Source organism: Dipodomys spectabilis, unplaced genomic scaffold (genome assembly GCF_019054845.1).
Source record: "Dipodomys spectabilis isolate Male_0828 unplaced genomic scaffold, ASM1905484v1 ptg000015l, whole genome shotgun sequence".
NCBI lineage: Eukaryota > Metazoa > Chordata > Mammalia > Rodentia > Heteromyidae > Dipodomys > Dipodomys spectabilis.
This window is the reverse complement of record NW_024870692.1, coordinates 9,340,425-9,355,689: the sequence shown is the minus strand read 5'-3', so window position 1 is coordinate 9,355,689 and position 15,265 is coordinate 9,340,425. Positions and strand designations below refer to the sequence as shown.

The following is a 15,265-nucleotide window of genomic DNA, read 5'->3' as shown; positions in this document are numbered from 1 at the left end:
GCCAGAGCTAGAAGCAAGGAAGGAGTTACCCTAGAGGCTTCAGTGGAAGTACTGTACTGACTACATCTTAATTTGGGACCTCTGCTCTCTAGGCCTGTAAAAGAATGCCTTTCTTGTGCTTCGAGCACTTTGGTTTGCTGTGGCTTACTAACACAGCCCTAGGAAAGTAATTAGAATAATAAAATATGCAAATGAGATATATTTAATGTGGTAGACTGTTGAAGAAACATATTTTAATTTGTGTGTGTGTGTGAAAAGATCTCCCTGTATAGTCCACGCTTTCCTTCAACTTATAATCCTCCCGCCTCAGTTTACCAAGTGCTGGGATTATAGATGTATGCCATCACACCCAGCTTCACAATTTGAAGGAAGCAGGTAACAAAGGTTTGTTCTAAATGTGGCAGTCTGAGAAGCTTTTTAGCAAGCTAAATCCAAATCAGACTGTTTTAAGAGTAAATAAGCAAAATGCTTTTCAGTGTGTTAAGATTTTGTGTCTTCCATTGTAATAATGAGATGTACAAGACAGAATGTTGGGGATGGGAGGGTGGGTGTGGGGAGGGAGGAGTCAGGGAGGTGGGGAGGAAAAGAATGGTAGGGGAAATATAACAAAGTATAACAATTGCCTCATGGGCTCATTACCTTGCTCATGTAACTGTACAGTATCTTTACAATAAAAATATATATTAAAAAGATTTTGTGTCTTAACATTGAATATGATTCTGTAAATCAAACACTAATCATCTACCAAGTTGATACCAAGTTTTCTTGTTTAGAAGTCTTTCCTATGATATCTAAGTACCTGAATAATCATTTTCTAAAGGAAAAAGAGGAAATAGAGCAGGATTGGGCGGTTCTATGCCTGTTATTTCACGTAGCTGGAAGGCTAGCCATCTGACAGAAAGTGAAGGGCCACCTAGACTCCATATCCAGATACAGGACTCTCTCAGGGGCTTCTGGAGGACACTGAGAGACACTTGAACCAGGTGCACAAGCAGCCTTAGGCCTGAGGCAGAGTAGTTTTCAAAAGTAGATCTACCAAACCAAGGGCTTAGTTCAACATAAGGACCTGAAGAGCTTGATATTAGTATCACACTGAACTATAATTATATTTTTAATTGCAAGTAATTTTAACTTTGTATCATTTATCATTCAATAAATGCTCCAAGTAACAAGACACTGTTTTAAGTATTTTATATGTATTGATTCATTTAAGCCTATAAAAAATATATTATTCTCATTTTATAAATGAGGAAACTGAAACACAGAGAGCTAAAGCAAATTGCCCAAAGTCACACAATTCCTAAGTGGCAGGCTGCCTGCTGCTAGAAGTCATCGACATCACAACAAAAAACAACAGCGACTAACATCATTAAATACTGATCTGCAAAAAGATGTAACTATCATCTTCATCCTACCATTGAAGAAAGGGAAGACCAGAGAGTTAGGGAACTGTCCTGAGAACCAAATGAATTCACCACCCCTACAGTTACTTCACACATAGCCATTTGCCTTTGTGCTAGGAAACACACCTGCTTTGTTCATATTCTGTTTTATTTCTTGCTTCCCTCCTCTACACTTTTCAATTCATCTCCACATTTGAATCTCCTCCAAATAAGGGGACAATCATCTTAATCAGAAACACACAAAATAGAACTTTGTCTTACAACTTATAGCCTTTATTTTTCATATATTTTTCAAATAGCAATAACAACAAAAAAACTATTGTTTGTGTTTATTTTTATTAATATGTATTAATTGTGCAGATGACTGGGGTTCAGTGTGATATTGCAGCACATGGATAAAGCATGCACTTAGGAAATCAGAGAAATTTGAATTTTCTTCTCCTTATCATCTCTTTATGTTTAGAGCTTTTGAGTTCTTTCTTCCTAAAGTAGATAATAGGCTATTGTAAACTGTCAGTCACCCCACTGTGTAGAACACTAAAATGTTTTTCTTCTGTTTTTGTCCTCTTCCATCCTCCCTTTATCCACTCACCCACCAACATCCTTCCCAATCTCTACTCATTACTATTCTTCATTCAAGTTGACTTTTTTAACTTCCATGGAGAAGATGTGGTACTTACCTTTGTGTCTGGCTTACTTTACTTAACATAATATCCTCCAGTTCCATTCATTTTGTTGCACATAATAGTATTCATTCTCTTTATGCTGAACAATGTTTTATTATGTATGTTTACCATATATTATCTGTTCATCCACAGAAGTACACCAATATTAAATTCCTATTATAGCTATGGTGAATAGTGCTACAATAAACATGATAATGAAGGTTTTCCCTTGGTATACTGATTTTATTTTCATCCAAACAAATTGCTTGGTGGCCTTTTTATTTCTTTTGAGAAGTGTCTATTCAGATCATTTGTCCATATTTTACTTGATTACTTTTTTGTTGTCATTAAATTCTTTCAGTTTCTGATATATTTTCATACTAATCCTTTCTGAGATCAATAGTTGACAAATATTTTCTCATATTATTTAGTTGGTCTCTTCATTTTGTGTTACAGAAGATTTTTATTTCAATGTCATTTCATTTGTCTATTTTTGCTCTTGTTTTTGGTGCTTTCTGGGCCATCTCCAAGAAATCATTGCATATATTAATATCTTGTGTTTCCCTATGTTTTCTTTCATAGTTTTATAGTTTCAGGTCTTACATTTATATCTGATCCATTTTGAGTTTATTTTGCACTGAGTGGCAGAAGCCAAGTTTCAGTCTTCAACATGTGGATATTCAGTTTTCCGGGCACCATGTATTAAAGATCTGTCTTTACACTGTGGTTTGAGTGCCATTGTCAAAATCAGTTGTCTATATGGGTGCATAGATTTATTTCTGGGATATCTGTTCTGGTCTTTTGATATATGTCTCTGTTTTATGCCAGCTTCTATGACTCTTTACTATGTCTTGAAATCATTTATTGTTTTGCCTCCAATTTTGATCTTTTTGTTCAGGACTGCTTTGACTATGCAGGGTTTCTTTCCTTCTGTATGAATTTTCAAGTGTTTATTCTAAATTTGTGAAAAACATCACTGGTATTTTGATGGAGATTGTGTTGAATTTACAAATTGCTCTGGGTATTGTGGACATTGGACAATATTTATTCTCCAACCCATTAAGGGAGTTCTTTTGTATGTTCTTCAGTTTCCTTAATCAATATTATGTAATTTTAATTATAGAGATCCTTTACTCCCCTGGTTACTTTTTTTACTTTTCTTCTTTTTTAATTATATATTATTATCTTTAAGTTTTACTAAGAGATTATTATTTAGCACACCTGCTTTTCTTCTTCTTTGTAACTATTATAAATGAGATTTCTCTCATGATATCTTTCTCAGGAAATTTGAAATTGGCTTATTAAATGGTATTGATTTTTTTTCCCATGTACTGGGGCTTAAACTCAAAGTTTTAGTGCTGTCCTTAAGTGTCTTTTTCTCAAGGCTAGCACCCTACCACTTGAGCTGCATCTTCTCTTCCAGCTTTTGTGTTAATTTATTGACAGTAACTGTCTCACAGACTTTCCTACTGAGTCTGGCTTCCTTTGAACTGCAATCCTCAGATCTCAGCCTGCTGAGTAGATCGGATTACAGTTATGAGCTACTGGCAGTAGCACTCCTGATTTTTTCATGTTGGTTTTATACCTTGAGACTTTAGTGTAGTAGTTTATCCGTTAATCTTTTGGTAAGATCCTTAGGGTTTTTATATATAGAATCCTATCTTTTGAAAACAAGAATAATTTGACTTTGCCATTCTTGTTTGTATGCCTTTCATTTAATTCTCTTCCTACTTTCTTTCTAATTTTCCTGGATTGGCATAATAAGTGAATGCCCTGACCTTATTCTTTATCTTACAGGAAATTTATTGATTTTATTTTATTTGGTACAGTGTTGCCTGTGGCTTCATCATAAATAGTCTGTATTATGTTAATTATGATCTTTCTATTTTTTCAGAAGTTTTAAGCTGAAGTAATGTTGAATTTTATAAGAGACTTTCTCTATACCTATTGAATGATCATATAGCTTTTTGTTCATTCTTTGTGTGATATATTTTTGTTGCATCACATGTACTGAACTATCCTTGCATTTCTAGACTAAATCTTGACATGCTTGATCATGGTGAATGTGCAGTTCGATTCAACTTACTAATATTTTGCTAAGAACTTTAAAATATCTTTATTATAACTAAACTACTGATATATAATTTTATGTTTGATTCATTCCTTTTCTGACTTTGATTTCAGGATAATGCTGTCCTTGAATATCTTTTGAGCTCTTATTATGTGTTTTGCATCCAATAGTCTAATTCTCTGAAAGAGACTATGGATAATACCAATAAGAGAGTGCCAGTAAGAAAACTGAAGTTTAGATATGTTCAAACCTCCCACAAATTTACACAGCCAATGCTGCTAGATCTTAACTGATTTTACAAATTACTTTTTTTAGTTGTCTTTTATGTGAATTTCTTTTACCTGTCTGAGAATGTTATAATTTTATTGTTGTTTTTTGTGATAGAATCTCACTATGTAGCCTAGGTTGGCCTTAAATTCACAATCCTTATGAATCAGCTTCTCAAGTAGTGGGTGTGCACCACTATGCTTGGTGATAATATTTATTTTATGATGTTAGTCTTTTCTAGGTCTTATTGTAGGGTATATTACTTTCATGCAACTTTTCTATGGGGAAGCTACTCTTTTCTGTGGGATAAGGATTCTTATTTTAGCATGTAGCTCAGAGAATAGTACTTACAGACTCATGTGTAAGGTGGTAATTCATAGTATTTTTAGGTACCTGTGGCTCTCCACCCTATAAAATAGAGCACATTTTTCTTGTATCCATTGACTGAAAATGTTTTCCTTAATATAAAAAAATCCATCTTTGCCATTGCCTTAGAGGCAAGTCACAGGATTGACTAAAGGATTAGAAAATCTAATGTACAAAGGCAAGTAAAAGTTATCAACATGCTTTATGTCACAAAAGCAAGAATCCAACCATTCCTCACTGAAGAACAGAACAAGCATGAGACTGTGTCACAAGTGTAAAGGATTAAGAAAAATGTCTGACAATCTTGTTAAATGTGGACATGAATTAAATTAGGATGCTGTCAACTCTCCTCCTTTTGAAGACTTAAAAGGTTGATCTAGCTGTGCCTATTGAGGACAGTTTGGTGCAGTCCTAACTATATCCTTGCCCAAGGGCTGACAGATGGATAAAATGACCTCTTTGCATCCCTCCCAATCCCACACTTTTGTTTGCCTGAGATTGTGGATAGGCTTGTTAACTCCATCAGATATGCCCCTGCAAGTTAGCTAAGGAGTCTGCTGACTGAAAGAAAACAGGTGCATTCTTTGTTCCAAAAATAAAAGCTGGTTTACTCTGTTCCAGGATAGATTATTGGACATTGGCGTCCCTGAATCACAAAGTATATTTGATCTTCAGAATGCTCTCACAGAATGCCCATACTGACACAAGTGAAGTTAAAGTAACTAAATCTTACGTGATAAGAGATTAGTAGACACTAGAATCCTCCTACAGGACCAAGAATAAAAACACAAGAAGAAGGACATCCAAAACTGATATCAAAAGACAGAGATGAGTCTAAAATTGTGCCTAACTGGAACTGTGGCTCTAACTTCCAGAAAAGATGAGGCTACCCTCCCTCTCAGCTATGTTCTGTTATTCTTTCAATGAATCCAGAGCTCCTAGCAGTGTAAATACTAGTCAAGGGACTGGGATCACAGCAGTAAAGAATACAGATGTGACTCTTGCTCTGCTACAAAATACTGAACATGTAGTGAATGTATCGCAACTTATAATATGGGGGTGGGGATCCACACTCAAGTAATATGCAATGATTGAAGTGCTATATGCACTTCATTGTATGTTCTGGGAAGTAACCAAATGCACAAATTCTCTGACCGGAGTACATTCAGGTCAGAGAAAGGGACACAATGAAAGAAGCACAAGGTTCTGTAGCAACTATGACAGGAGACTTGACTTAGTTACCAAGACCTTCTGAGAAGGAAGGATTGTATAGATCTATGAAGTCTGAGTCGGAATTGGAGAAGGGCAGGTGTTGGGGAGAGCAACCACTTAGAGAATGTTTCTGAACTTTGCCTTGGTGGTGTAGCTCAGTGGTAGAGTGCTTGTCTTGTACAGAAGAGGAGCTCAGTTCAATCCCCACCATAATAAATGAGTTAAATGCTGCGAAATAACTGTAACTTTCTTGCATGGAAGAATGAAGAATAATTATACCCTTCAAATACTTATTCAAATATTTATATCATAAGTAATTTTTAAATATCAATGTTGCTCAATAAATAATTTTAAAGTAATATCAGAATTATACTTAAAACTAATTTTTTACCATTTTTCTTCTTTATCTTGTAACTTTAGTGTACTAGTCTTCAAACAATTACTTCAAAATTAAACAAATCTATATGGGTATGAAAAGGTATGCAGAGCAAGTCCAAGATTATACAGGAATTTTTCTCTGGTCATTTAAACATTGATTCTAATCCCAAAATGTGTTTGACTTAAACAAGAGAATGTATTTGACATTGTGACATGGATTTTTCCCACCTACATTGAATGTGAATTATAGGTTGGTTCCTGCACTACAGGTGGACCTTTGGCAGCCCAGCAGTATCTCCTATGTATCAGAGGGCACCACTACTGACATCCATATTCATCAAAATGCTTCTCAAGCTCTGTTAACCTTCTTACAGGAAGCTAACATCCAGTACAAGTAAGCACCCCCTTCCACTTGCTATAAAATTCATTTGTACTAAATTGAACAGAACAATCTTTGCATTCAGACTATTTATCAAGTGTTTACAACAATGTTTTGCATTTTGAGAAAATTACTGTGAATACATTCACCTTCCATGATTTTATTAGTCTAATACCATTTTACTGTGACTAAGAAGTGATCAGTGTCAACATGAACTTTTCTCTGTGGGAAGAGAGAACAGCAGCCTGGCCATGCCAAGATGGCTGATGAGAGGACAAGGCTGACGACAAGGGGTCATGTCAGCCAAGCTAACGATGAAACTTGAAATCTAGCAGGCAGTGGGGGCAATGCAACCAACAAAGAAACACAACAGTGGTGCATTATTGTAGTGGACCAAGCACAAGTCAGGCAGAAGAAAGAAAAGATGTACAAAGACAGGAAGGGGAAAAATTGTGGAAAGCCTTATTGCAGGGGAGCATCCCAAACCTCTTGTGTATGGTGCTGCCTCTAAGAGGATATAAGCAAGAGAGCCACAAGTCTGTGGGCACCAGGGATAATAGCAGTCCAGGCAGGGGATGGTGAATCCCTGAGTTCAGACTAGAGTCATACATTCCCAAAAGTATTTCCAGGGAAAATCTGCTGACTTCTCCTCTTGGTTAGAAGATAGGTTGAAAAAGAAGTAAAAAAAAAAAAAAATGACTCCAAATTTTCTAGCTTGGAGAAACTCAGTAAGCAGTTTTGAAAAGATTTGGATATTAGGAAGGGTTGTTGTTGTTTTGTTGTTGTTGTTGTTTTTGATTAGTCATGGGGCTTGAATTCTGGGCCTGGGCACTGTCCCTCAGCTCAGTTCAAGGCAAGTGCTCTACCACTTGAGCCACAGCGCCACTTCCGATTTTCTGGTGGTTAATAGGAGATAAGAGTCTCATGGACTTTGCTGCCCAGGCTGGCTTTGAACTGTGATCCTCAGATTTCAGCCTTTTGAGTAGCTAGGATTACAGGCGGGAGCCACTGGTACCCTGCTTATGAGGGGTTTTTGAAGGAGTACAAGACAGTAAGTAGAAAAGAGAAAGAGGAGTCAAAGATTTCAGCGAGAGAATGGACCATGGGGTTAAGTGCTACAATGATAGTTGGTATTGGAAATGATTTTCCTACAACTCACAGTGAGATTCGGCTGTTAAGAGTGGAAGACAGAAGTGAATGGGAGGTAAGACAGACTCTGCTCTCAGCAGTTAGAATAAAGAAATAAAGAAAAGACCACAAAGAGGTGTTGCTCAGAAGAGTTAGGGTTTATGTAAGTAAGGGGAAGTTTAGGCATGTCCAGTGGCTGCAAGGAAGGACCAATGGGAAGGGAGATGAGGAAGATGAGGCCAGAGAGAGGGTACAAGTGGAAGAGCAGGTCTGAACAGTGGAAGAATTCCTCATCCTTTCAGAATAAAGAAAGAAATGTGAGACTACTTAAGAGGATAGAGAGGAGAGTCCATAAATTAAAAGAGATCAAAGGTAATTATTTTTTGGAGGTGGAATAGTAAAAAGTATACCTACTGAAAGTGAAGAAGCAAATGTTGAAGAATGTCACCAAGAACAAAACAAACAGGGTGATAACAAATAAGACCAGTTGCTACTGAAGGGAATACAGCAATGATAGAGGGCTGGGAGCTTATAGGTTAGGAACATAGAAAGGACAGCATGGAAGAAAGCTAAAGCTTCCAGTGAGATGCTGGGTTAGGTATTCATCCATGCATTCTAACCTGGAGGGAAGAGACTAGGAGGAATTATGGAACAAAGGAAGAAACTTTTAACAAAATGTAGGTTACTGGATGTTATAAACTCTAGGCTAGGAAGTTTATAGAGGGTAACAGATCCAGAAGCTAGTGAAGGAGAGGATGGCTGAAATGGAATTTTTTTAGGTGGAGATTGCTAAGCCTACTGTGGTAAGTATGAAAGGAGTAAATTACTAGAGAATGACCATAGCTGCCTTGCCTCTCCTTGGCTGACATGCAGATTGGAGGTGAAAGGCATAGTGAAGAGTCAGAGGAAAGCAGCTAGAAGAGGCTGAAGGGAGGGCAAACTCTTTCTGAAAGTTACAAGATTAATGAGGAAGCAGGTTAAGGCACCAGGACAATTTTGGCCCCATGGTAGGTAGGAAATAAGATTTCTGATGGAGCAAGGATATGAAAAGGAAGAATTCTCTAAAGAGCCTGAAGGATATAGGAAGGTTGTTTACAATGGAAGAGAGATGCTAGAGACACAAGAGAAGGGAGGTAGGGTGGAGAGGATCTGGGAAGAAGAGGTTCAGTATAGTGAGACAGCAAGCTGAGAGACACGATAGTAAATGAGTTTCATAACCTATCCCCATTTCAATAGCATGCTGTATTATCACAGCTGGCCCCCAAGTTCCTGATGGTGCCTGGGGAGATTTAGGGTGAGCTACTGACTCTTGGGGATTGGGGGCCAAAGGTGAGGATCCTAAGCTCTTTAGAAATCTGGAATAAAGGGTAAAATTATGGCAGTAACATCCATAACCCAAATAAATATTGCCTTTCCAGAAAGATCCATGCAACCTTATTAAAGTACCAGTAAGCTTTTTGTAGAAAGGTTTCATCAGTGTTTCTGAAACATAATCACAGCTGTGCATAAAACTATTGTTCATATTGCTCACATTTTCATCACTGCTGTGGCTTTGAATGCCCGGCAGGAAAGAGCTTGCCAATTATATCTATAGGTGTCCAGTAACAATGTACATGTTTCATTAATTATTGTTCAGTAGAAAAGAACATAGCAGTTAGTTTTAACAAGTCTCTATTTTGCTATTAAATATAGGTCATGTAGACCCGATATGGAATATCACACTTTGTGTCCCAGAGAATTGAGTCAAAAAAAGAAGTATTTTTAAATCAGGTGTCTCCTCATGAAGAACAAGTATTTAGAATGATTCGTTTTGTTGGACCCAAGATAATAACATAGAAGAGTCAATTAATTTCTGTAGACACGGTAGGTAGACATCATTTTAATTGACTTTGATTATTATAGCCTAGAGTATTTTCAAAAGAGTATCATTTACTCTGTATAACTAAACATAATATATCACTATAGTGATCTTTAAAGTGGAGATAATATGACCCAGGTGTCTGGCCCACAGGTAGCCAACCTGTCTCCATGAGATGATCCATTTCGCCATTAAAAAATATTCTGTTGTAAATGCCTATAAAAACTGGCAATGAAATTTCCATTCTGGAGGGCTCTTCCTACTCTGTAGCTTTGTACTAAGTGATGGCATCATTTAGAACGTTTTTAATAGGTCTGTCACTAGTACAGAAATGGATCCACTTGGTTTAGCGCTCGTTAACTATAAAGAACTAAAACGACTACAGCTTAGAAGACCATTTTGCAATTCCAACTCACAGCCTTCTTTCTCATCAATATACTGGTTTCCAATCAACTACTTGACCAGGACACTGGGGTTGGGGCTTCCATATTGCAATTATTTTTTTAATTTAAAGTAGGACTCTTAGAATTTTTATTAGAGTGCAGACTAGATGACTGAAAAGAGAGCTATATTAATCAGGTAGAGCTGCTGTAACAAAGTAGCTAGGCATTTTGAGTTGGACATTGAGAAGGAGATTCTTGTGGGGATTGACAGCTTTCAGAGATTTGTGTACAATTTGTTTTTCTCCTCCTGGTTTCCTGGGATAGGGAAAAGATAGCTCAGAGAAATAATCCTGGGAGGAGAACACACCTGGAGGTTGACTGCAGTAGCTAGAATATGTGGACTGTTTATGACCATGCTATTCCTAATAAATCTGCATCCTTTCTGACCACTCAGGTTCTCTCCCACCACAAGGAAGTTTGGAAGTCAGCTTCAGAGCTCGTTTGGCTCTGAAGACCAGACTTAGCAGTATTGTCAAGTTCTTCAGCCCGTGCACTTAGCCATCTGTAACTTTCTCTCTTTGGAAAGAAGGAAAACTGGCATGAACAGTGTCTTACAACTTAGTGTTGCATGCACATTTTGAGCCACTACAAGCAGCTACCAGAAAACCTACCTAGCTTGGCTCAGCCTTACTTCCTCTTATTTCTAAAATGTTGCCAACTGCAAAGTAAAAAACTGAAACAAAAAAAACAGTCAATGCTTAGGTGCAGTAAGTGCTCAACAAATAATAAGTGAGTAAACTCAAAAGGGCTGTCATACATTCAACATGCCCCTGAATAAATTGACTTCTGAATCATAGACCAAAAATGGTTTGTTTTTTCTTTGTTTTTGTTCATACTGGGGCTTGAATGCAGGGACTAGATGTTGCCCCTGAGCTTTTTTGCTCAAAGCTATACTCTAACACTTGAGCCACAACTCCACTTCCAGCTTTTTGATGGTTTATTGGAGGTAAGAATCTCATAGGCTTTCATGCCAGGGCTGGCTTTGAGCTGCGATCCTCAGATCTCAACCTCTTAAATAGGATTACAGGTATAAGCCACTAGCACTTGGCCAAGGGTTTTGTTGTTGTTGGGGCTTTGTTTTTGTTTTTTAAATGCAGGTACTATGGTTGAACTCAGAGCCTGTGAGATATTCCTTAGCTTTTTGCCCTTCAGCCTAGCACTCTTCCACTTGAACCACAGATCGATCCACTTTTGGCTTTTTACTGTTTAGTAAGATATAAGAGTTGGACTGACTTTTCTACTCAGGTTGGCTTTGAATCACAATCCTCAGCTCTCAGCTTCCTGAGTATCTAGGATTACAGGCATGTATCACTGGTGCCTGGCCCAGTGCATATGATTCTTGATAATCTTTTTCATCAAGTGGCTTATGTAGATCATCCTTGAAAGTTATTTTAAAAATGTTACTACATGCTCTAATTACACTTACACCATTAAGCAACAGGTTCTTTTGGAAGATAAAACATGAAACCAAAGCTTTTTAGCCACCTGCCATGCCAAGAAAAATCAGCACAAGGCTCTTTGTCATCTAACCACCTTATTGGCATATGGTTCTCTAGTTAGCAGTGATGTCTGAACCTAAGTCATATGACGTCAAGAACACTGATGGATCAGGTAGCCCATTGTAAGGAGCCCAGAATCCCTTACCCTGTACTCAGCCTTCAGTTTGCCTAACTAAACTTCTTTTCTTGTAGCTTTCTTGCTATTGTCAGGGAAGCAAGATAATTTTGGCTGCTCCAGCTCTGAGTATCTCTGCACTTTGCTCTTAAGAACTGTAGCTTCTTCCTTCCTCTCGCTATTCTTTCAGAGTCTTAGGGAGCTGTGCTGGGTGTTAGGATTAGCACAGTCTCCATGAAGACAGAACTATGAACAGGTAGAAACAGCAGGAAAGAGGGTCAAGTGCGGGCATGGAGGCGCAGCAGAGGCTCCGTTTTCATGGCATCACCTTGGACTTAGAGTCCCAAGATTGGCATTTGGGTTCACATTCCAAGTTCAGATTCTGGCTTAACTCTTTTGAATCTCAGGTTCCCCATTTGTAAAATGGAAGTTACAATAGCATCACTATGCAGAGTTATTAATGAAAATCATGCATATAAAATACATAGTGCAGTGCCTGGCCCCTCGCAAGAACTCAACGTAAGTACTCCCAGCCACTGTTCCATAGTTGTAGCTACTCACTCAATGGTAGCTGTGATTATAACACTACTATTATTTGGTGACAGCTGTCTGTAATTCATTCATTACACCATGTATTTAACAGTTTTTACTTCCAGAAAAAAAGAACGTTTTCTCAACATTTGGTATTTTTAGAAATCTCAGTCTTAGCGGTCCTTTTTCCTTGTGCCTGGGATTATTTTTGGTGCTGCCTATTTTTGGGGGGAGGCTTTGGATTCTTTCTATTTTTTCATCATCATCTCTATTATCTCAAATCCAGGATTCTCATCGGAGATCTTCAGAAAGCTCTGGAAAATGGAAACAGCTTGGGAACACAGAGAAGGAGAAGATCCCTGTCTAAATATAACTATGAAGTATATCACTCCTTAGAAGAAGTAATCAAAGGAACTTTTTTTTCTTGTGAAAATACTGTACAGAGGGGTTACAATTACATGGGCAAGATAATGAGTACATTTCTTATCAAGCATTGCAGCCTCCTCCTTTGTTTCCCCTTCCCATCCCTTCCCATCCTCCCCCCCGCCCCCCCATCCAATCCTCCCAGCTCCTCCCCGCCAAAGTTGTAAAGTTCGTTTTCGACATAACGACTTGTTGCAACGGGTCCACCTGTATCCTTATTTAAACGATTTGTTTTTCCCCTTCCCCTCCACAAATTATACCGACATCAAATACAGTGAAAGCATGGGTTATACTGTGGGGGAGGGACATACAAAGCAACAAAGAAATAATCTTATAAATGCGTTAGAAACAATCGCAAGAAAGAAAAAAACATTTGAATACATATCTTAGGGTTTATTTCCCTAACATCAAAGGAACTTTTATTACCCTTTTTAAAGTTAATTTTTGTCATTCAGGTGTAGGGATTGAGAAGGAAGCATTAAAACATAGACACGGGCTCTGGGAAGACCTCATGTACATAGCCCAAACATATCCATTCATTTATTTCTTCCAGTGAACCCTTTGCTGCTATCAAAAAAATAACAAAAATTTGAATTCACCTGCTTTGCTCAATTCACTCATATAAAGAACATGGGAAGTACAAATAAAGAGTGAAGTCATATGGTGAAAAATAGAGCCTTAAAAAGCCTTTGAGCTAACAAGAATTTGAGAGCAATGCTTTGCTTGAAAGGCATAGTTAATACTTGCCCTACACCCTTTGCAAAGTTGAGACTTCCCAAAGACCAAGTTGCATTAGTGATACCTCAGAACCTTTGCCTACTTAATCTACCTGAGAAGCTCATAGCTTACTTTAACCTTACCACCAAATCTTTAATGGTTCATCTGACAACACTGTCATCCTCTGAATTTTAGGTAAAACAAGATGGTAGCTCTTTCTACTCTCCTAAAATGAATCAAACCCCTCTGCTCACCGACTTTTCACATATCACATGCTCCCATAATGCACACGGGTATGACACTTTTCACAGTTTACTTATATTCTTGTTTGTTTAACTAATGTCCTCAATCCTCTACTCTGAAAGTTCCATGACAGCAGAAAAGTTTTCTTCCTCCATCTCCAGTGGCAGGCAAATCAATCCTCCAAGTTGTTAACAGAGTAAAGAAATACATACATTTCCATATTTCCCTTGACTCAATCAAAGGAATGCCAGACTCAAACCCAATGAGATGCCCTTATATTATAATGAATATGTGGGTTTTGTTGATAACAAGACTCTTGAAAACCCTTTTCACATAATCCATGTCTCAATTACACTTTCTAGAAGCTTGAAATGAGGATTGTTGGGAATGTTTTTGATAATTTCACACATCAAATTATTGTGAGCATGCCCTTGAAAAAGTAAAATTCCAAACATGGCTGTAGAAATGCATATAGAAGTGTTTATACATTTATGAAATTAAAATATGAAGAAAAGAAAACAAGGGTACGTTTCAAAATATATTTTCTCAGAACAGAACCTCTTATACCACAGAACAGTGGGACATTTTTGTGTCACTTCTTCCTTCCTTACATGTCTTTCCAGTCAAAAATGTCTCCCACCTTCCTAGGCATCTTATTCATCCATCTCAAATATACCCTTTCCTGATGATAGCTAAGTGTGTGCAAATGTGTCATCATCTCAGGAAAATGTATTTCTAGTATGCCCTCCAATATGTGGTTCTGTAGAATAACCTTGAAGTGCAAAAGAGAACATTTTTTCCTTAGAATTTTCTGGTCAGCGGCAAATTACAATATTCAGAATTTTGGAGACACATTCAAGTAGTTTGAATGGTTTGCCAGAAGCTGATTTGTTTTCTCCCCCTAAATGCTTGAAAGAAATGGAAATCAATTTGGATTTTTCATAAAAGAAACCAGAACGTATCAATTAATTTTCTGAAAAACACTGTCATCAGGATGTTAAGGATACACAGTAGTAGAAGGTATGCTTTAGAGAAGTAACAACATGGAGATATGAACTATTATTTAGGAAGGCAGAAAATGACATGTAATTTTAAGTATCCGAAAGAAAATTAAAGATAGAAGATTAGATTCTTCTCGATTTTCTATTCCATGGGTGTTCTCTGAATTCTAAGACCCACTGTTGTCTTTTTTGTTACCTTTTGTTCTGTAAAAGCTCCATGGGTCTGAGAGTGTCTGAGACAGTTTTTGTTTCTCTGCTTTTAGATTCAGTGTTGGATGCATCATCTGAATAACACTCGTTCAGACCTCATTCAGATCTTCTCTATTGGAAGATCCTATGAAGGAAGAGCTCTCCTTATTTTAAAGGTAAAAAGAACTTGTTAACTAAATAAACACATTTATTTTTTAATTTTAATTTATGGGGGAAATGAAATGAGCTTGTCTACCATCATGTAATTAATATCAGCTTAAATATATATATTTACTATGGTAGTAAATATATTATATATAAAATATATATATATTGGCTTTACCAATTGACCCAAATCTCCAGCCCTTTTTTTCTAT

General features: G+C 37.3%; 1 protein-coding gene across 1 annotated transcript in view; it reads left to right on the top strand.

The window, feature by feature from the left end:
- Window positions 1-15,265, top strand: part of Cpa6 (carboxypeptidase A6) — a 272,271-nt gene that overhangs the window by 170,246 nt on the left and 86,760 nt on the right. Inside the window, exons 3-5 of the mRNA XM_042666133.1 lie at window positions 6,632-6,756; window positions 12,602-12,716; window positions 14,963-15,064. Coding sequence (XP_042522067.1) covers window positions 6,632-6,756; window positions 12,602-12,716; window positions 14,963-15,064 — 342 coding nt within the window. The remainder of the gene's footprint in view (window positions 1-6,631; window positions 6,757-12,601; window positions 12,717-14,962; window positions 15,065-15,265) is intronic.